Source organism: Oryza sativa, chromosome 5, assembly GCF_034140825.1.
Source record: "Oryza sativa Japonica Group chromosome 5, ASM3414082v1".
NCBI lineage: Eukaryota > Viridiplantae > Streptophyta > Magnoliopsida > Poales > Poaceae > Oryza > Oryza sativa.
Genome location: NC_089039.1, coordinates 19,780,229 through 19,802,254, shown reverse-complemented (window position 1 = coordinate 19,802,254; position 22,026 = coordinate 19,780,229). Strand labels below are relative to the sequence as shown.

The 22,026-nt window shown below is 44.0% G+C and overlaps 4 protein-coding genes and 1 long non-coding RNA gene across 5 annotated transcripts; 3 read left to right on the top strand and 2 right to left on the bottom strand.

The window, feature by feature from the left end:
- Nucleotides 1-1,950: 1,950 nt before the first annotated feature.
- Nucleotides 1,951-4,990, top strand: LOC107281037 (uncharacterized). Its single transcript, XR_001545925.3, has 4 exons — nt 1,951-2,790; nt 2,885-3,023; nt 3,666-3,739; nt 4,838-4,990. It is a non-coding gene; the product is annotated as an uncharacterized lncRNA (long non-coding RNA).
- An 879-nt stretch (nt 4,991-5,869) lies between these two features.
- On the top strand, nt 5,870-8,637 carry LOC4338746 (protein RESISTANCE TO PHYTOPHTHORA 1, chloroplastic). Its single transcript, XM_015782538.3, has 4 exons — nt 5,870-6,242; nt 7,252-7,462; nt 8,056-8,225; nt 8,313-8,637. The coding sequence occupies exons 1-4, from the start codon at nt 5,931-5,933 to the stop codon at nt 8,337-8,339; spliced, it is 720 nt and encodes a 239-aa protein (XP_015638024.1). The 5' UTR covers nt 5,870-5,930; the 3' UTR covers nt 8,340-8,637.
- Nucleotides 8,638-13,336: 4,699 nt separating this feature from the next.
- LOC4338745 (uncharacterized) lies at nt 13,337-15,347 on the top strand. Its single transcript, XM_015781815.3, has 4 exons — nt 13,337-13,527; nt 13,706-13,751; nt 14,870-14,957; nt 15,075-15,347. The coding sequence occupies exons 1-3, from the start codon at nt 13,372-13,374 to the stop codon at nt 14,923-14,925; spliced, it is 258 nt and encodes an 85-aa protein (XP_015637301.1). The 5' UTR covers nt 13,337-13,371; the 3' UTR covers nt 14,926-14,957; nt 15,075-15,347.
- A 211-nt stretch (nt 15,348-15,558) lies between these two features.
- LOC4338744 (peptide methionine sulfoxide reductase B3, chloroplastic-like) lies at nt 15,559-18,386 on the bottom strand. The gene is made up of 3 exons (NM_001402525.1): nt 17,994-18,386; nt 16,087-16,243; nt 15,559-15,974 (listed from the first exon to the last, which is right to left on the bottom strand). The coding sequence occupies exons 1-3, from the start codon at nt 18,359-18,361 to the stop codon at nt 15,810-15,812; spliced, it is 690 nt and encodes a 229-aa protein (NP_001389454.1). The 5' UTR covers nt 18,362-18,386; the 3' UTR covers nt 15,559-15,809.
- A 1,688-nt stretch (nt 18,387-20,074) lies between these two features.
- Nucleotides 20,075-21,972, bottom strand: LOC4338743 (Transcription termination factor MTERF4, chloroplastic). The gene has a single exon (NM_001420503.1). The coding sequence runs from the start codon at nt 21,915-21,917 to the stop codon at nt 20,391-20,393; it is 1,527 nt and encodes a 508-aa protein (NP_001407432.1). The 5' UTR covers nt 21,918-21,972; the 3' UTR covers nt 20,075-20,390.
- Nucleotides 21,973-22,026: the final 54 nt, after the last annotated feature.

Sequence of the window (22,026 nt, the reverse complement as noted above, 5' to 3'; positions counted from 1 at the left end):
TTCATCCTTGGTATCTTGTTGGCATAGCCTCATCCACGATGTTACCTCGATACTTTATCAGCTCAGGCCTTGTTAGGTCCCACTCCAAAAATTTTCACCATATCACATCGAACATTTGAACACCTGCATGAAATATTAAATATAGGCTAAAAAATAACTAATTGCACATATTGCGATTAATTTGCGAGACAAATCTTTTAAGCCTAATTGCTCCATGATTTGACAATGTAGTGCTACAGTAAATATTTACTAATGACGGATTAATTAGACTTAATAAATTCGTCTCATAGTTTACAGACGGATTCTGTAATTTGTTTTGTTATTAGACTATGTTTAATACTTCAAATGTGTGTCCGTATATCCGATGTGACACGACAAAAACTTTTACCCCTAGATCTAAACACAGCCTCAGTCGTTTTGGGAGTTTGGGTAGGTGGTACCTTGTCGGCGCCATCATTTCCAAAATTCCACCTTTGTACCTTATTGGAGTCTTCACCATGGTTCATCAATCCCTAGTACTCACGTATTATTGCTAGCCCCTTTAGGCCCTTCCCAGTGCGTGTACATGGCATGTTACCTTCACCTGCCATATTGGACTCGCTTACGTGTCGACGAGGCTCGCGCCTCTGCTTAGCCGCTCGCCCCTTATCTGGGAGACGAGTTTCTTCGTTGCAACGAGGGCGCGCAGCGCAAGAAACCCCCTCCGCCCCTGCAACGTGGAGGTCGTCGCTCCGATTCGTCGCTTCCTCGCGCCGCCCCGAAAAGTGAATCCCCAAAATCACCCTCCCACCCCACCGATTCTTGCCTCCCGCGCTTGGATTTGGGGGAGAAGCGGTGCAGTGGATGGGCGAGGAGAAGTGGCGCAGATTGGGAGAAACGGTGCGGTGGATTTGGGAGGAGAAGTGTCAAATTTGGGGAGAGAAGCGGCAGATCTGGGAGGAGAAGCGCGTGGTGTGGTGAATGAGGAGGAGAAGCTGCGGATTTTTTTTAGCGGAGGGGGGTGGGTGGGGCGGGGGAGCGGCGCGGAGATGGGGAGAAGTGACGGGATTTTTTTCTGTGTAGAGGATAAGCATGAAGGGGCAGGTGGGGAAAATTAACTCTGTTTTCGTTCGACTGGGAGTTCCGACTTGATAGCGTATTGTGGGTCACGAGCACTGTGGGGTGTGTGGCCTACTGGCCTTCGGGCCAATTTTATCGCACAAATGGGCTAGAAGCGCGCTATGCGTGCCTTGCACTGTTACTGCCCTTACAAGTATAATGTGTGGTACTATTAGAGTATTGTTCCATAAGTATCGGAGTTGATACCCACATATATCATTGCTGGTACATATATGGTTAGTTTTGTTGATCTAATCACCACGATACAACATATCATGGAAGAACGTAGGGAGAGAGAGAGAAAGAGAAAAGGGAATTGGGTCGTTGCGCTATCAACATGGAGAACAACGGATGGGTTATTAAGGAAGGGATGAAGGGAATGTGTAACGCCCCGATTTTCGTTCGGGATTAAAAATCATTAAATAATGCATTTTCTAGAAATTAAATAAAAGTTAAGTCAATTCAATCAAGTGAAATAATGGGAGAATTTGAAATTTTCCTTTAAAAATCATTGGCCGAGAATATTTTGTAATATTCTTTGTGCCCTAAAATACTCTCCGGATTTTTCCGCGAATTTTCGGAGCTCAAGAAATAATTATAATAATACAAAGTTCATTTAATCAATTTAAATAAAAAGAAAAGAAAATAATCTTCCCCTTCCTCCCTTTCGGGCTCGGCCCAAATTCCATCCCCCTTCCCCTCCGGCCCGCCTCCCTCCCCTCTCCTCTTTGGGCCGCTCGGCCCAGCTCGGCTCCTCTCCCCCCCCAAAGTCCAGAAAACCCCCACCCGGCTTCCCTTCTCTCTTCCATTAGCTGACAGGTGGGACCCGCGACCCCACCTGTCATCCCCTTCCCCTACCTCCAGCCACCCCATCGCCATGGACCGGCAACTGCCGCCATTGCCACCCCACCCCGCCGCTAAAACCGCCGCCTCTCGCCTCCCGCGCGCACGTCCAACCGTGCGGACATGGTCGCCACCCATTCCTCCTCATTTTCCTCCACTTTTCCCCAAAAATCACGCCAGTTTGACCTCCCTCGAGCTCCACGTCGCCACCCCACGTCGCTGGCCGGTTGCCTCCTGATTCCGCCCCTCTCGGCCACGATTTCCCTCTCCTGAGCCTATATAAACACCCCATGCGACCCTCGTCCATTTCCCCAATTTTTCCGTACTCCCCGCACTCTCCCCCGCTCTCCCCACGCAAAACCGAGCCGTCGCCACTCTCCGGCGAGCTCCGGCCTCCTCTAGCCGCCGCTCTCGCCATCGCCGCACTGCGCCGTCACCACCATCGGCATCGCCGCCCCACGCTTCACCCCGGCATCCATTTCCCTTCCCTCTTCCACCCCCGAAACGCCGTCCCACCGCGAGGCCGAGCCACCGCCGCCTGTACCGCCTCCAGCCGCCGCCTCTCGCCGCTCTAGCCGTCACCGCGCCGCGTCGCCGCCACCGCTAGCTTCGCCGTCGCGCGGGCAAGCCCGGCCACCATACCGCTCCTTCGATCCACCGCCGAATCATCACCTCCACCGCAAGCCCGAGGCTGGCACCGCTTTTGCTGCCTCCGGCCGCGTCGCGCCACCTCTCCGGTCCACCCCATGCTGCGCTGTTGTCCTCCCCGGCACCGCGGCCGTCGCCCGCAGCCCGGCCACCCCTCCGCCTCCATCAATCGTCGCTCGAACCCCATCTTCCCCGCGCAAGGTGAGCTCCTCTACTCACGGTCGGCCTTTGGCCACTGTTGCCCTTCGCCAAGCCCGTCCTCTCCCTCTTCTAATCTCCCCTTCGTCCTCCTCAGGCTCTTCCGGTCGTCATCCGCCACTCCTCGCTCGCGGACTGCCATTGAACCGCCGTAGCCGTGCCTCCCCGAGGAAGCGTCGTCGCCTCTCCTCGTCGTCGGTCGCTCTCCCGCGCCGCCTCCGTGCCTTGTGCGCTCGGTGAGCTCCCCATCTCCCTCCTCTGCCTCCCTCCGCTGCCTCCCGCGCGTGCCGTCGCGCCGGTGGTCGTCGCCGGCGACCTCTGGGCTGCTCGCCGTCGCTCCCCGGCCGGTCGGCCGGCGAGTTTTGCCGCTCCCGCTAGCTGTGGCCGCCCGATCCCCTTTGGGGTGATCCGGGCCGTCTACGTGGCTCTGGCGCCGCCCCGCGCCGGTGTCCCATGTGGCGCCACCTCGGCGCCATGCCTTTGCCACCTCGCCCCGCCGTGCCGTCGTGGCCGCCACGTGGTCTTCCACGTGGTGTGCCCGCGCGCCTGTGCTGCGGTGGACCGAGTCCACCATGAGCCACCCCCTTTGACCCGCTGACGTGTGGGGCCCACCTGTCGGCGCCCTTCCTCTTGCTGACGTTAGCGCTTATCATTTCCTTTGGAAAAATATTTAATAATTGTGCAATAAATTGGTATTAATTATAGAAATTCATTTAAATGGCTCAAAACTTCTAAAATTCATATCTAATTCATTCGAACTCCAAATTGGGCCATTCAACTTACAAAATTCATCTAAAATTGAGATCTACATGTTTGTTTACTTTTTATGTACTGTTTCCTTGGTTTTTATTAGATTTTTTCCTCGTTTTGTGTGCCAGCGTGTAGAATCCGTCGTTTCGGAAGATCGCGGTCACGAGGAAAAGAGTTCAGAAGATCCAAGTGAAGAAGCAAGGCAAGTCACACATTCCCCTTGAACATTTTGATCCTAATTTACAAATGTTTTATTGTTTGCAAATAAAATTGCATGTCTTGCTAATTACATGGGATCCGGGTATTACCTATCTGTTTGCTTGTGCCATATTTACTTGATATCTGTCATTTGTCAACCTTGGGTAATAAATAGACTAGCTCATGTTACTTATGTGACCTAGCTAGAACTATATACTTAGTCATGCTTAATTACCACTAGCTCAGTTGATGGGATAATTACAGTATTAGATCTTTTTAGTATCAGAATGAGCTGCGTGCTCAAGACATCTAGCCATACTTCATGGTCGTAATTATCCAACTAAAATGCGACTACATGGTGGGCTGTGGGTGCATGGTTTTGCTAGTCGTGCCCATGGCGATTAAGGACCGGTTCGCGGGAAACCCTGGAAGAATTTATCATGCTTACCATAAGCCAGCGTGGGCAACGGCTGGGCTTGTAGTGTAGCTTTCCTCTAGCTGACGCATCCAGGCAAGGGTGGGCGTGATGGAGTTTGGATGGGTCCTGCGACGGCCTATGCGGCTTCCGGATTCACCTAGGCACGAGAGGGGACTGCCCGCTATCTTGCGAGGAGTGGGGGTGAAACCTGAGGTGTGGTGTGCTTGGTTAGAGGGGGTTATGTGAAGGGTCCTGTCACGACCTCTTTCCGGTATGTCGTGGTGGCATGTCGGCGCACGGAAACGTGTCGTGGGGCTGTATCTTGTAGGTACAGTTGTACACCTCTGATCAGAGTAAAACTATTCGAGTAGCCGTGCCTGCGGTTATGGGCAGTCGACCAGATTCACCGTGATTAGTCCCACCTTAATAAATCGACTCAATGCACTGTAGTTCAGATGGGTTGGTTGGGCCTGTTCAACGTGGTGTAGTGTTGATCAGTGAAGATTTAATGTTACTTTAATTACTCAATAGTTTTACGGTTTTGCTCAATAAAATGTTTTACAACCGCCTTTATGCAAATAGCCACAAACCGTCCTTGTGTTCCCCTTGCACGTTTGCATCATTGGTGTGGCTTGCTGAGTACGGTGGTTGTACTCAGCCTTTGCTATTATTCCCCCTTTTCAGAAGTGTAGTGCTTCTGAGCTGAAGACGAAGTTAGAGGACCAAGACTCAGACCCCAGTTGAGTTTTGCCTGTGGAGTGGAGCTGAAGCCCCGCTAGGATCGTCTTTTCTGCTGCCGTTGCTTTTGTTTCGGTGTGAGGACTAAGTGCCTCTCCTGTAAGTATTTTACGCTTTATTTACGTTTGGAACTGTTTATTACTTGTCGTTTTGTGTACCCTGGCTGGTCCTGGATAGGGATTTAATACACAAAATAGTCTAGAAATTTGGGCTAAATTTCTGGGTGTGATAGAATGGGATTAATCCGAAGCGCCGCCAATGTAGAGGCGGTCGATAGGGACAATATATATAGATGGAGCGTTGCCTTGTCCAGAATAGGGAAGGAGAGGCGCGGGGGAAGAGAGAATAAGCGGAAATTGAACCAGAGTGTGGTCCTTGTGGAACAAGCTTACAAGGGTGACAACTTGAATGAGAGTGTTCTCATGTATGACAATATGAGAGAGGCGGACATAAGAGAGGATATATTTTCACATGTTATTTTCTCATTAAGATTCATATTTTATCTCGATTTCGATAGCATGTTTTTCAAACTACTAGATGGTGTGTTTCATACGAAAATTTTCTATGTAAGTTGATTTAAACTATCAAATTTATCCATTTGTTAATGTTGTAATAATTAAAACTTAAATAATCATGTGCTAATAGCTAAATTAATTTGTACAAAAACTTTCTCATTACATGCACATGATTAATTAAGTTTTAATTATTATAAACTTAACAAATATATATATTTGATATTTTAAAGTAACTTTTATATAGAATTTTTTCACACAAAACAAAACATATAGCTTAATAGTTCGTAAAATGTGCTAACGGTAATGAGACAAGAAGGGAGCCGCTAAATAAATTGGACGGCTGAGATACTATCTGCTATAGGAAGCGACCAACCAACGTCCACGCTTCTCTGCGAAACACGGAAGCTGCAGCCGCGGCCACGTCGGCACAAACCGAAGGCGGGAGGACGGACGACGACCCTCCATTCCCCATCTCTTCCACCATCTCTCCTCTCCCTCCCCACAAGAAAAACCTCGCGCGAACAATGTACAGCCCTCTCGGCAGCGGCTGCGCGTTCGCGGCCGCGGCCAGCTCCGCGTTCCCGCCGGCCACCGTCCCCGGCGGGATATTCGCGGGGAGGAGGAGGAGGAGGCCGGCGAGGCTGGTTCTTGCGTGGGCGAGCTCGGATGGCTCGGACGGTGGTGGTGCCGCCGCTGGTGCAGTGGCGGCCGAGGCTTCCGCTGTGGGAGAGAGCAAAGAAGGGGAGGTGGCCAGTGGCGGAGGTTCTTCCGCTGAGTCGTCGGCGGAGAAGAAGCCGGCTCCTGTTGATCCCAAGATTGAGAAGGAGCTCAAGAAGGTCGGCTCTTTTCTTTGTCCCTTGGTCTAAGAACTAAGCATTCAGCTCAGGAGATGGTATCTAATCTCTCGGGTGGACGTCCACCCGTTTCTTGCATACCACCTAAATGATTATGAAAAAATTCCAAAAAAAATTATAAGATAGGTTAATATGTAATATATCATCTCACAAACATGCAAGTCCAAATTCGACTTCTACAAGTTGTAACAAAAATAACAAATTAAACTCTAACTAGTATACATATATTCACAATCAAATTTGTTATTTTTATTACAACTTATAGAAGTTGAACTTGAACTTGCATGTTTGTGAGATGATATATTACATATTAACCTATCATGTCAATTTTTTTGAAAATTTTTCATAACCATTTAGATGACATGCAAGAAACGGGTGGACGTCCACCCGAGTGTTTAAAACAGTTTCCCATTCAGCTTGTTCGATATAATTCATAAGTTGTTGCAAATAATACTAGGCAACTGTAAGAATTCGAAACACTTGAAAACTTCACAATTCGATAGAAACCTAGTACAATGAATTGCAGGAAGAAACTAATTTGAGCCATCAGAAATGTTGTAGTCTTCTAATAGGTGATTTAACTTTAGAGCAAGTTTAATAGTATAGCCAACTATCGGCTCCAAATTATATATAGTCAATTTAATAGCCAATTCATACAATAGTTACCTATATGTACTACATCATTAATGTTTAGTCCCACCTGTCATATACATATGTATCTTGGAGTCCGTATTGTAACTGGCTACAAATCTGTAGCCTGCTACTCTTATCTCTCCTCTTTTATCTCTTTAAAATATGTGTATAGCTGGCTTATAGCCTGGTATTGTACCTGCTCTTAGCATACATCTAGTTTTTGGTCGTAGGCCCATATGCACAAAGAAACTCAAAATGTTATTTTAAAGGGTAGAAATGCTAAAGATTTTTGCTGATACAGCAAACAACATGACTTCATGAGGTCACCACCAAATAACTATGCTGTGTTCTTGAGCAGGCAGTTCAGAAGACCGCAGCAACGTTTGCACCAAGGGCGTCCACTGCCACAAAGAACCCTGCAGTGCCTGGAACAGCTCTGTACACTATCTTTGAGGTCCAGGGATATGCCTCCATGCTGTTGGGTGGAGCCCTTTCCTTCAATCTCGTGTTCCCGTCGAATGAGCCGGACATTTGGAGGCTGATGGGAATGTGGTCCATCTGGATGTTCAGTAAGTAAGAATTTGATTTGTGGTACTTGTCGTTGTGCAGTAAGTTTATACGTTTGTAAATTGTTCCCATCAGCAGCAAGGATTATGATCTATCCATGCATCAACCAAGCCCTTGCTCTTTTTTCGTAAGCAGCAATGGCTAAAAATGTATTGAAAGTGCTCTTGTGCTACAACATTTTGAATCAACTGGCACAAGGGGTTAATTCGTGCTTCACTAGCCATAAACTTTATAGTGCAGTTCATCCAGTTCTAGATAAAGAATAGTTCTAAGAGCAACTGAGAATTTATTTTCTTTCTAGCACGGTGTCTGTTTAGCTGTTCTATATATGCATATATGCTGACTGGAAAAACATGATGAAATATCCTTCTCTTTGCCAACCTTTAACAAAAATCCTTGAGGTTGTCATATCAAGTAGTAATTAACAGTGAATCTGTCTCTCAATATTAATTATTAATCTGAGGCTGTCGATAAAATGAACATAATTTGATCTCTAGATGCTGTGTCGCTGTTGAGGTTAATAAGATTCAATGGATGCAATGAATTAGATACATTTTCTGTGATGCTGTAACTGATCAACTACCTACTTCTGCAGCTATACCTTCTCTTCGGGCCCGTGACTGCTCAAGTAAGGAGAAAGAGGCTCTCAACTACTTGTTTCTACTGGTCCCTCTAATCAACGTCATTATCCCGTTCTTCGTGAAATCCTTCGCTGTTGTCTGGTCAGCAGATACGGTTGCATTCTTTGTGATGTATGCTTGGAAGGTATTTCCTCATGTCAAATGTTGTCTGCTCCTTCAATATTCAGCCAGTTTTGTTGTCAAATGTTTAACAAGATTCATTTCTACACAGCTTGGATGGCTGCAACGGTCAGAGTGAACAATTTCCTGAACGAAGGAGCATTTGAACTGCAAATTTTGCCTAAGTGAATTTTGGAGGGCACGCTACATGCGATGAATTTTTCCTAGATTTAGTTTCGTGTACATCCATGGAGTGTAAAGAAGCTTGCTATGTAGATGTACCTTAAATTGTCAACATTAGTGTTGACTAGGAACTGGGCATCTCTCAACCTGTTATGGTTTCCCAGTAGATCATATATGTCTGCGCGCTGGCATGAAACGGTTGCCAATTGCATCTGCTTCGTTCTTGGGGCTACAATTCGCAACTGAATTTGCTATATATTTGTCGACAAATTTTCCACCAAAAATTTAACAGATGTAATTATAGTACAATCGTAGTGTAATTACACTGTAACTTGCATGTAATTACACTGTAATTATAATGTAACATGTATGTAACTTTTAAAAATCTCTCCATAACATTTATTTCGGTAAAATGGAGGTTGTGAGAACAAATTCTTTCACATATGTGTATGATGTGATTTTTTTTCTTCCTCACCAGAACAAATCTTATAATAGATCTAACGATTCAAAATTACGTGAAACTTACATATAAGTTACACTGTAGTTACATGCAAGTTACAGTGTAATTACATATGAGTTACAGTATAACTACACTACGGTTGTATTATAATTACATCTGTCAAAAAGAAAATTTGTCAAAAAGAAAATTTGTCGACAAATGTATAGGGAGTATTCCTTTCTTAAACTATGAATTTACTCTTTTGGAAAAAATAAGTCTCTTTGTTTGAATTTTAGAACTTTGAATTTTTTACCCTGAAAAAAAAAAGAAAAACCTAACCATTTAAATCTTTGGTATCCTTCAAATCTTCGGTATCCTTCGAGTCTTCGGTACGCTTCGAATCCTTATGGGGAAGTCTATAAATTATACGCCCCTTGCTTGAATCATAACGACTTACTTCAATTTTGACTCTATCCCCCATCAGTATTCGCATAGAACTAGACCGGATCTTTCCTGAAATATAGCCCAGGATGATGGTGTCATTCTCTAGGCGAACGCGGAACATTCCGTTGGGTAGGGCTTCCATAACTAAACCCTCGAAAGTAATTTTTGCTTCTCTCGGGGTTTTTTTTTCTCTCCTATTTTTCTTTTCTGTCATATTTTTTTCTCCTATTTTTCTTTTTTTATTTTCAAATAAAAAAATGTTGTATTTTTGTTTGAAAAATAGGAAGTTCAAGATAGAATTTGGGTACTATAACTATAGGTGGGGCGATTACCATATATAACATAAGACTTCTCCTCCAATTTTGTTTAGTCGAGCTTCTCGATCTGTCATTATACCTCGAGAAGTAGAAAGAATAGCAATTCCCATTCCAGCCAAAACCTTAGGAATTCCTTGATAGTTGGCATAAATTCATAAGCCAGGTCGGCTGATACGCTTTAAAAAGGTTCTAGTTCTATATATTCCCTTTCTAGTCTTTCTCTTTTGATGTCGCAAAGTTGAAACCAAGAAATATCTATTACTTTCCTGATGTTTCCGAACACTTTCAATAAAACCCTCTCGTAGAAGTATTTTAACAATGTTTTCGGTAATATTTGTAGATACTACCCGAATAGTTCCTTTTTTATTCATGTCTGTGTTTCTTATAGAGGTTAGTAAATCAACAATAGTGTCCTTGCCCATAAGACTCTAATTCTAGGTTCCTCCTAATTTTTCTATAATCAACATGTTCTCTTTTTTCTTTTCGTTTTGGATTCTAAAGCATATACGTGAAACACAATCTACTAATTTTTTATTTGATCTATATCTTGTCTACTAGTATTTATAATACTTCAGGAGCTAATGAAACTAGTTTAGTAAAATTCAATTCTCTCAATTCCTCGACGATCGTGCCAAAAACGCGAGTTCCTTTTGGATTTCCTTTTTGATCAATGATAACCGCTGCATTGTCGTCATAGCGTATTATTATACCGTCTTCGCATTTGAACTCTTTACATGTACGTACAATTACAGCTCGAATTACTTGAGATCTTTCTAGAGGCATTTGGGGCACTGCGTCTTTGATTACAGCAACAATAACATCACCAATACGAGCATATTGCTGATTACTAGCAGCTCCTATGACTCGAATACACATCAATTTTCGAGCTCCACTGTTATCTGCTACATTTAAAAGGGTCTGAGGTTGAATCATATTATTTTGATTTCAATTTGTTATTTCAATGCAAAAGGATGAAAGAAATATTGTCTTTCCAGAAAGAAGAACCTGGTTTTTTTATTTTCAATACTACTTTTTTTGGGGGGTTATATTTCTAACCGAAGAAATTGACTTCGTATGGGCATTTTGCTGGCAGCTATGGAAATAGCTGCTCTAGCTATAGTTTCGGATACTCTGCCCATTTCATAAAGTATTCGACTTGGTTTAACAACGGCTACCCAATATTCGGGGGATCCCTTTCCCGAACCCATACGTGTTTCCGTCGGTCTTATTGTAACCGGTTTGTCGGGAAATATACGTACCAGATTTTTCCAACACGACGTGCATATCGTGTCATTGCTCTTCGTCCTGCTTCTATCTGCCTCGCCGTAATCCAAGTAGGTTCAAGTGCTTGAAGAGCATATCTACCAAAACAAATACAATTGCCTCGGTAGGATTTTCCCTTTATTCTTCCTCTATGTTGTTTACGAAATCTGGTTCTTTTGGGGTTATAGTCGATGGTTCTCTCTTAGTTCCATCTCTACTGCAAAACTGGACATGAGAGTTTCTTCTCATCCAGCTCCTCGCGAATCAAATGAGAAAGTGTGCAAATTTCTCTAATTCCACAATATTCTAAAATATTACGGATAGATACACATTAATAGGAAAGGTTAGGGTTTTTAATATTAAATTTATTAAAATACTAAAATATATAGTCAAGAAAAGAGGATCTAGAATATATCTAGATGTGTATGTTTATTTATCTATATTCTATATTTAATGTAATTCTTTTTTTTAATCTCCTTTTTTTATTTTACTCTTATTGAATCGCGGTAAAGTATTCTAATTCAATAAAAATTTCGCGGGCGAATATTTACTCTTTCATGTCTTATTTGTTAATTCATAACCTTATCAAATAAGACAATTTTTTTTGGTTTGTTCCGCCATCCCACCCAATGAAGTATTGGGATTTTTTTCAAGAAAATCCTATCCAGTCATAGGTTCTGTCATTCCCACTGCTTCTCCTTTAATGGTTAGGTTTGAATCTCGCAATGGAGCTTCCAAAAAATTTCTTTCCGAGTCAATTTCTCAGTTTATTAACTCAGGACGCTCTTTGTTATTCCTTGAAATTTGTATTTCTTGTTTCAATCAAATTACGATTTCGAATTCTTTGTTATTTTTATTATATTGATGCTTTATCACATTGCTTTTTATGATGTAATTCATAGACCATACATATTGGAATCCTATATCTTTCTTTTTTCTCTTCCTTCTTTCTATCATCCTTCCTTTTATCTACATCCCCTTTAGTTTTGCTTCACAACTTAGAATCCTATTTTTTTAAAGAAAAAATTGCAGTTGCTACACGTATATGATAGATTTACTTATTTATGATAGATGTATTTATTCATATAGTGACTGTTTCTTAGTTAGGATCTCGACAATACGAAGCAATAGGTTGGTTATTAGTTCATTTTCTATAATTACATAGTAGGGTTCATTCTATTTTTTTAATCCCCTTTTTGAACCCTAAAAAAAACTAACGAGTCACACACTAAACATAGCAATTTTATTAAAAGATTTCTCAATTTTCATTAAATCTTATAGAAAGAGGTAGAATTTCTTCTTTTTTTCAGGGATTTTAGGGAAAATAAGGCTCTTGTCATTTTTTATTCTATTACTTAACAGAATGGGAAGACAGGGTTGGTTATTCTTCATCTACGAATATCCAAATTTTAACTCCTAATACTCCATAGATAGTTCGAATTGGATAGCAGCAATAATCAATTTTAGATCGAATTGTTTGGAGGGGAAGTCTACCTTTTTTGATGCATTCGGCACGCGCAATTTCTTTTCCCGCGAGACGGCCTGCAATTTTTACTTTTACTCCCTTTATATATGTTTTTTAGTTAATTCAATGACCCCTGTACATTTGTCGATAAATTTTCTCTTAAAAATTTGACAGATGTAATTATAGTACAATCGTAGTGTAGTTACACTGTAACTCATATGTAATTACACTGTAACTTGCATGTAACTACAGTGTAACTTATATGTAAGTTTCACGTAATTTTGAATCGTTAGATCTATTACAAGATTTGTACTATTACAAGATTTGTACTAGTGAGGAAGAAAACAAATCATAGCACACACATATGTGAAAAAATTTGTTCCCAAGGTCTCCATTTTATCGAAATAACAAGTTACGGAAAGATTTTTGAAAATTACATACAACTTACATTATAGTTACAGTGTAATTACATGCAAGTTATAGTGTAATTACACTACGATTATACTGTAATTACATCCGTCAAATTTTTGAGGGAAAATTTATCGACAAATATATAGCAAAATTATATCTCATTCATATGATCAATTGACCACCATATCTGGTTCTCTTACCCAGTTTCACTTTCATAGCACGTATGAGAGCACGCTTGTGCTTTGATGCTTTCTCGCGTTGACAACTCGAAAACGTGTTTATCCATAGTTCCATGCCCGTATCTCCAAAACGTATTTCTGATTTACGCTTTCAAGGTGTGCAGCGACATCAAAATATGTATATGGTTCAGTGCCTTATTTGAGGCAAATATTTTTCATGGAAGAAAGATCAAACTGCACCACATCTCATTCACATGATCAAATTAACCATGTCTGAAAACACGCTTGTGCTTTGATACTTCCCCGCTTTGACAGCTGGAAAGCGTGTTTCTCCATGACCGAAAGGGTCCAATGTCCGTATCTCGGAAACGTACTTTCGATTTACGCTTTCAAGAAATGGACCAAATAGGAGTCCGGGCTCGAGCCACTCGACTCGACCGATTCGACACCGACGAAAGAGGGCGAAAACCATGGGCTCCTCCTCGAGCAACGGCCGGACCGCGCCCGCGCCGCCGCCTCCGGCTGCGCCTGCGCCGCCGCACCCACTCCACGTGATGGACGCCGACGAGGAGGACGAGAACGTGAAGCAGCTCAGCGAGTGCGCCGCCCTCTACCTCTCCCTCCAGGCACCGATTCTCTCCCGCTCCCTTTCCCCTCTCCCTCCCCTGCGTGTTCTCTTCCCCGCCTCGTTCTTAGTAGTTGAGGACTTGAGGAGGCGAAGGCGATTCCTGTCCTGCTGCCGCGCGCAAATCTCTTCCTGACTTAACAGTCTCTGATCTTGCTGTTCGCTTGGATCCTTTGCAGGATTGCCTCGTGGAGTCCAACCGCAGCTGGAAGGCCTGCCAAGCACGTAAGCATCGCGACAAATTCGTCATTCCTTTCTCTCTCTCTATAGTAGGCCTTGGCGTTCATATTGGTGAACTGAATGAGTTGCTGAAAGTTGCTGATTGCTTGCTCAGATTGGAACTGATCAACTGAATTTGTTGTCAAATGGTTTGGAATTAGGCAAAACCTTGGATTTGTAGTGTTGTGTTGAATACCCAGGATAACTGCCTCATGTTACATGTGAATGGTTTCTGGTTTATCAAGTGTTAATGTAAACTCAGGAATGCTACGAAATTTTCTTCTTCAAAAGAGAGTGCTTATGGTATAGCTGAAGTGAGGCTCACTTGCTTATCACATTACACTCTCAGAGAGAAAAGGAAATGTGGGGAATTTTTCTTGCTTCTTTGGGAATTGAATTGTTTTGTATGAAATTCTTGCATATAGATAGGTTCTTAATGGCATGATATGGCCTTCAATAGCTTAAAACGTGCTAGAATGGGAGTTAGAATCATCCAAGATAAATCTACATGTGAATGTGGTTTAGCTTCATGTCTTTCCTGAAACTATTCTAAGGCTTCGTGAAGTTATGTCTTTCGGCGCTTCTTTACAACCATGCGCACTTGTGCGATATTACTGGGTAATTTTCTAGTAAAAGAAGTTGCTGATCCATGAGGCAATTTGTACACATTTGGCTTACCTAACAGCTCGCAGGCCCTTAACAAGTAACAACAGCAGGCATGCAGATCCAACTTTGCCATATAGCACTAATGTCCTAGGCTCCTAGCACTGCACAAAGTTTGGTCACACATTTGCATCCTAGTTGCTTTCCAAAATCGAATAACTTACAGCCACATTTTATTTTGTCTTTTGGCTGTACAATTGCTGTGATGAGGTTAATGTTTGCTCAAGTCAAGGGGCTAGACCTGAGTTGAGATGTTGCAATTTTAAGATGCCTTGCATTGTGATCCGAGCTAAATGTAGCATTTCTTTGAGGATAAAAGTATGGTAGCTATGATAGTTACATCCATATTTGTTTAAAGTTAGTGCTGTCTTAGTTTTCCACAAGCTGGATTCTGGTTTTATTATCGTAACATTATCTCACTTTGTTCTAACAATATCTGTGTTGCTTCCTTTTTATGGCAGATGTTCAAGCCTTGAAAGCATGTGAGGCAAAGAGAAACAAAAGTGAAACAAGATAAAATTATTTTGCAATATTTGGCACTAATACCAGGCAAGTAGAAAGTTAATATGGTTTGAAGAGTTTTGAAATCAACTGACTTGTTTCTTCAAATATTGCGTTATGGCTGTTGCCATCAGCATCGAACTGAACACTATGTTTTTTCACCAGTCTGCTTTTGGAAGGTTTATCATATTCTTCATTGAGGATGGCGACACCATAGGCAGCGTGTTTAGAGCTGTTAGCTGATGATGGAGAAGGTCTACAGCATCATAACCTGGAGTTAACTTGTTAAAAGAACCTGTAGTTAGATTTCGACCGAAAGGACACAGGATGAGCTCGCCACGTTAACTGAACTTGCTTGATTGTTTCTGGTGGCAGTCGCTGTTTCTTCACATTTTCATGAAATGAGACAATATCAGCATTACATGCGCCTTTGGATAACTGCTGATATGAGTTCATAGCTTAAGATTATCATTGTTGCTGAGATGCCTTTAGGCTTTTCCAATACCTGTTTTGGCTTTGTTTTGGGGCGCACATGGTTCGCCACATCGTCTATACAAGTGACATCGTAGCGACAGAATCAGCGTCTTCAGTGACGCAACTGCCATTGCAGACCGAGAACACCAACTCCTGCCATTCTCCCGGTGGCTTTCTCCATCGGATAGTTTCTTCCGTGTTCAATTATGTACGGATATGAACTTCTCTGGTTATCAGAAAAAAGTAGAACTGGAAGTGTAAATAGGTTACAGCCAAAAGTTTTCGACAATCATCAGACTTGGTATTTCGCATTATTGACAAACCGCAGAGTATAAATTGCTTTCTGAAAAATCCGATACTTTTTTAATAATCACAGGTTTACTATGACTGCGCAGACTGTTCTATTGCGGGCTTATACTTCCATGCTCAAAGCTTACTATCTTCTGAGGCTGGAATGAACTTGAGTGAGATACTGTTAACACAATGCCGCTCATCTGTAGGCGTGTTGAACCCCTCCCCTTTGAAGACATGTCCTAAATGTCCTCCGCAAGCCGCACAGGTGATCTCTATTCGCCTGCCATCAGGATCAGGCTGAAGTTGCAAAATAGTGCCAGCATCAGTAGGAGAGTATGGAACGACCGAAAGAGGAAAACAAAACACCATATATATTCATCGCCATTCGATGTAGAAGACAAAACCATACCGTTCGTGCGATGGCTCCGGGAAATCCTTCATAGAATGCTGGCCAACCACAACCTGAGTTGAATTTAGTAGATGACTTGTACAATGGAGTCCCGCATCCAGCACATTCATAAACACCCTCAGCGAAGAGCTTGTCATATTCACCTGTTCCAGGATACCTGGAAAAAAAAAAAGATCAAATCAAAAAATTAGTTCAAGACTACCAGATTAACCATGTCATACACCAGTAATTCGTTAACTGTACGACAACACAAATGTTGATAATGAGAATAGGATCAGCACTGCAACTTCGTACAGAATTATCTTTTTGCAGTTTTGTTACATTACTCAACTGTCAGGACTCAGGACTACAGTTGCAGATCAGGAACAAAACAAGCCTCAAAGGATGGTAAGTTGGTTACAACCAACAAGCATTTGTAGTGACTTCGCTTTAGTAACTTTGGCTGAGCTATTTTTCGCTTACATTCTGCACTTCATGATATGCAGCTGTGTCCAATGAGACAATAACATATTGGTCGAATAGTAGACAAAAGAAATATTACCGAGAAAAGGGTTCATGCACTAGTACTATGTCTGTATAGCAAGATACAATCCTGGTCAAGACTCAAGACAAAGAGGATATGTCTAGAGACAAACCTAAAATTAACATTTCATACAGGATCATAGTAACAAGCTGATTTTTTTAGACAATCATATGTATATACACAGCCAGTAGTAACGGGCTGGTAAACTGATAAATTTTGTCTTCAGAGTAAAATATCAGATACTGTTACACATGAAATTCCACATGTAATTCTACCATTTGATATCCAAAGTACAGCTGGTACTTAATTTATGAACAATTGTGTGCACAAAAAATCATTATGTCATCAAAATGCAAAAAATAGGAAGGCATCCATTCCAAGAACGTACATTCAGTCATTCAGATGAGAGTTATGTTTTTTCACAAACTGGCAAAAGGATTGCACGTCATTGTATTAGAAGAAGCAATTGTAGTTTACACGACATGATGACTGGGAGCCATCGTGAGTTTACATATCAGTTTCCACTTTCCTACTAAATCTGTAGCCATAGGTGCGTGTTTTTCTTGTGCTTGAGCCGATGATTAGGAAACTAACTATATCTATTGTCACATCATTTTAATTTTAAACCTCTGGAATATTAGTCCTTCAATTTGTTGCTAATTTTGCCAAGTTTTTTTTTTCTAATTACTGTCAATTTATATAGACTTTTAGCTCTGATGTTTTTTTTATCATCTATAAAAAATCTTTGAATTTATGTAATACTTTTTATACAATTTTTTTTATCACAATCATTTGTTAAGCTGCCCCCCTCATAGTTAAAGCCTAGCTTCGCAACTGATCACAAGCATTTTAGTTTGTTTTTTCTTCTTTTGCTTGGTAAAATCAATTGGCCTGGTCGGCTATTATTTTTGAGGCTGCTCCCACTGCGAATAGCTTTGGCTGTGCAGCTGTACACTTCACAGCTGAGCAGGGCCAAATCATAACCACTTTAAATTGCATTAGCAGATCTAGAAACGTTTGCAGCATGCAAAAATGTCCCAGAAATGCAACTAGATAACATTACAGCTGTTGACCCATGGCAAAAAAAAAAAAAGATGGAAACTCGGGAGCAGATTAATAAAGAGACAGGATGGTTGGCTGTCCAGAGCCAGTAACCATGCATAGGCAAGTCATTTCTGAAAGAGCTCTTGCAAAGTAGCAAGGAAATGCACCGTTCCACACATGCTCATACATGATCCGAGTATATACTGATTCAAAGTTTTAAGAAATTGGCATTATCAGAAACGGAAACAGAAACAGATAGCAAATTAGCAATGACTTTACGCTAGTATTTTTTATTCTAAGGGGAAAAGAAGGATAAACAGTGGGAAGAAACACGTCTTACTCCGTGCCCTTGAGGCGGAGGATGCGGAACTGCTCCGGCGAGAGGATGGCCTCCCACTCCTCCTCCGACTTCTGCACGGATCCCGGAGGCGGCGGCGGCGCCGACGAGGACATCGCCACGACGACCTGCAGCCGCCGCCGGCCCGCCGTCCCGCGGCACCGGCTGGCGGCCCACTGGTTGTGGTTGCAGTGCGGCCGCGAGCACGAGAGGGTGACGTGCCGAGGAGGAGGCGCGGCGGCGGTGGAGGAGGGCCGGGCGAGGAAGAAGGAGGCGAGCGCGGAGAGCGGGCGCGCGGCGAGCGGCGCGCCGGGGTGCGGGTGCGGGTGGGGCGACGCCATCCTCAGCTTGAGCAGATGCTGGACGCCCATTTTTTTTTCTTCCTTGGCGTGTTTCGTCTGGCAGTCCGTAGTACACGTGTCCTTTTCGTTTTCTGGTGGCGCTGATAGCTGATAAGGTTCTTGTGCAAGTGTAGTGACTGGATAACTTCATAAGGCCATGTACAAATGTACAATATGGTGCCTCGTAACTCACTGAAGGTTTGAAGTGATCTCGCAGGGGGGCAGATGAAACAGTGGTTGAACTGTGGTTCTAGGAGAGAGAGAACGATTTGTGTGATCCAGAAAGTTACAGAGGAGAAAAGGGGAACTAGAGGCCATTGACGAGTTGACGGGCTGGAGGTCATCGCCGCCAGCCCATGCCTCGTTGTGGCCCGTGCCGCCAGGGAGGGAGGAGAGGGAGCCCAACGGCGGCTCCGAACAAATCGACGCCACCTCCGGGAAGACGCTGACAACGGCGGTGGCTCGGCCAGATCCGGCGAGCATGACGCCAGATCTGTGGATCTCTCTGGTTCTCGAGCTCGGCCAGATCCAGCGAGCATGATGCCAGATCCCCGCTGGAAAGCTCAAGCTCGAGCGCCACCGATCCTGTCGCCCTTTGCCACACGAAGCTCGACGTCAAAGATCTCATCACCACCATGAGCTGGGCGGGCCACGCCTCGTCGACAAGGCACAGAGAAGGAGAAGAGGAGCACCGACAGCAAAGGAGAAGGGGAGCGCCTCCGTCGGAGAAGGAGAAGAGGGAAAGGCGAGAATAGCGACAGTGGTGGTAAGGGGGTGGGGGTGGAAAATGAATGTGAGAGGCTAACTGTGGGACCGTTAGGAGGTTAGAGTATATATATATATATGTGTTCTTTTTTGTTGTTATAAGGTCTAAAATATAAAAGTATTATCGATGTGATAATAAAAAAGTTAATAAGGACTGAAATGAAAAAACATTTAGCACTTAGCAGTAGTCTCCATTAAAGAATTGTGTGTATATTAGTGGCCTTAGCCTATGTAGTAACTTGAGACCACTAATAGTAGTAGCCTCCATTGTACATGTCCTCTTGGAATACAACCATTTATGAAGAAAATGCAGATCTCGGATAAGTCAGCCTCATCCTTTTTTTTATACTTATACCTATCAGTCAAAATTTAAATTTTAAACCTAAAATTTAGAGTTAATTTTAGGGCCTTTCATCATATTATATCTTTTAGCTTTTGCTTGTAGATGTATAAAAAAGTTTTATTCACAAATTATTTTTCATTTGCAAATATGCCGTTTCACTTTTTCCTCCAATATGCCAAACCATGGTGCTGATACCTGCTGCGTTCCAATTGAAAGGCAGCCACTTTGTTCTTGTGACAACTTCTAAAACTAAAACCTGTAGATATCTCTGCCTTTTTCTCTTACTGAGCATCTGAAATACCCTTTTCCAGAAATGCAGAAAATGCTGCAACTTCGTTGCTCTCCTTAAAGACAGGATTTTAGTCTTAGCACCTGCAAGTTATGGATTTAGCTCATCTATTGGCAATCTATATCAGTTTTGAGTGTATGGCACTTGCTGGTGACGAAATCTCTTTTCCAGCTTGTAGGCATAAGCCGTATAATCCTCTCAAAGAAAATCATAAACGAATGGTACGTTTCATGAAAAATAACAAGAGATGGAAAAAAAAAGTATGCAAGGCCAACAAATGTTCTATGCAGCACAACTGTCCAAATTCTGAAGAAAATGTGAGCCCCTAATGCACTGGCCAGAACCAGGTTAAAATGAAGTTTCGTATTCAGGAAATATGAACTGTCCACACGAGGTATTTTTTCTCAAAAATATGTTTCTAAATGGAAATGCCAACTTGTCAGTAACAAATATGAGCAATACAGCACTACACAGATCAAGGATATCTGAATGCATTGGACCTCTAAGCTACAATTTTATATATCCAGCATTTGTTGATCAAGCCAATCCTTCAAAAACAACCACCTAGTGACCGCATGACTGCATCATATCATGTACAACAGAGCATCAAGCTGAAGACCTACATGCAAGTTCGTCAGCAAACAGTTGATACTTGAAGCATGTTACTCAATAAACTCATCATCGGTGCTGTCATAATCACTATCCTCATCCAGATCTTCATCTTCCACCTCATCCTCTACTCGCTCCGACAAAGTGTTCGTGTCAAAAGAGTTATCAACTTCCATTTCCTCGATGCCAATCGTATCATATTTCATGCGCTCATCGAATTTGGCATCAGAACAGTTTAGAAGCCATGCAAGAGAGCATGTGAATCCCTTCTTCGCCACCATCTCATGCCGTGGCCTTACAGTCGACTCAAGGCCATATGTAAAGAATGCAGGGAATTCAACCAGCTCCTCCAAATCCCTCTCCATCTCATTCTGGAAGTACTCAAAGCTCATCTTCATTATATCCATGTTCAATGCGAGCAGCTGTGGGCATGCTACGACCATCTTGCTGACCTGAGAGAGCAAGAAGCCACAAGATGTAAGGAAATTAACATGCTTTAGAACTGCAGTTCGGCCAAGGCTAATGGCTTGTGGCATCCTCTCTATCACTCTACCAAAATCTTCACTGCTGACCAAAATGCTAGACTCAAACAAGCTCTGTTGTGTAGCAAGCTTGTCTCTCAGCTCAATTCCAAGAATGTCTGGGTATTGTGCCACAATGAATGCTAATGCCTCCTTCCTCACCCCAAATTCCAGAAGCGCCTCAATATTAGGCTTCACCTTGTCCTCCAACCCAAAACCAAGAACATATGGCTTCTTCTCGATGATTCTTGCAATAGCTAGCCTCTGCAACCCAATGCCCTCAAGGTGTTCGACGAAAGGCTTAATGATCTTACCCACCCGCATGCCCAGCACCTCTGGGAAACGGGTGATGACGCTGCCAACCTGCCGCCTTGCCACGCCAATGCCGACGAGGTAGGCGATAGAGGTGCTCATGGTTCCCTCGAGCTTGAAGCCGAGGAGCTCGGGGTAGCGCTCGAGCACCCGCGGCACGTCGTGCGGCCTGACGTCCATGCCCTGGAGGTACTTGACAACGGGGGCGAGGTCGACGACGACGCTGGCGTGGAGCACCTGCGGGTAGCGGCGGAGCAGGTCCGGGAGCGCGTCCTGGCGGACGCCGAGCTTGCCGAGGTAGTCGAGGACGGGGACCATGTTCTTGCGGACGCTGCAGCCCAGCGCGAGCGGGTACGCGGCGAGGTCCTCGTTGGAGAGGTCGAGGGAGTGCAGGAACTCGACGCGCTCGCGCATGACGTCGACGGTGGCGGGGAGCTCGAGGCCGGCGAGCTCGCCCGGGTCGACGCCGAGCGAGGCGAGGAACGCGTCGACGTCGGCGCGGCGGGCGGCGCGGCCGCGCTCCATGTCGAGGAGGCTGGGGCGCGCGTAGAGGGAGGAGGAGGGGGAGGGGCGGGGGCTGGGCCGGGGCCTGGCATGGGCGGGGCCCCGAGAGCAGCCGGCGCGGGGCGGGGAGGAGGCGGATGTGGAGGCGGAGGCGGTGAGCCGGAGGAGCTTGCGGAGGTGGGGGGATGGGGGGAGAGGAGGCGGCTTGGGGTGGGCGGAAAAGAGGAAGAGGGACTTCATCATTTGGCGAGAGGAGGAAGAGAGGCGAGGAGAGGGGGGTTTGGGGCGATGAGACGATGGGAGCTCGGCCCGCTCGGGGCCTCGGGGTAGAGACGGCGCAGGTGGCCGGCCG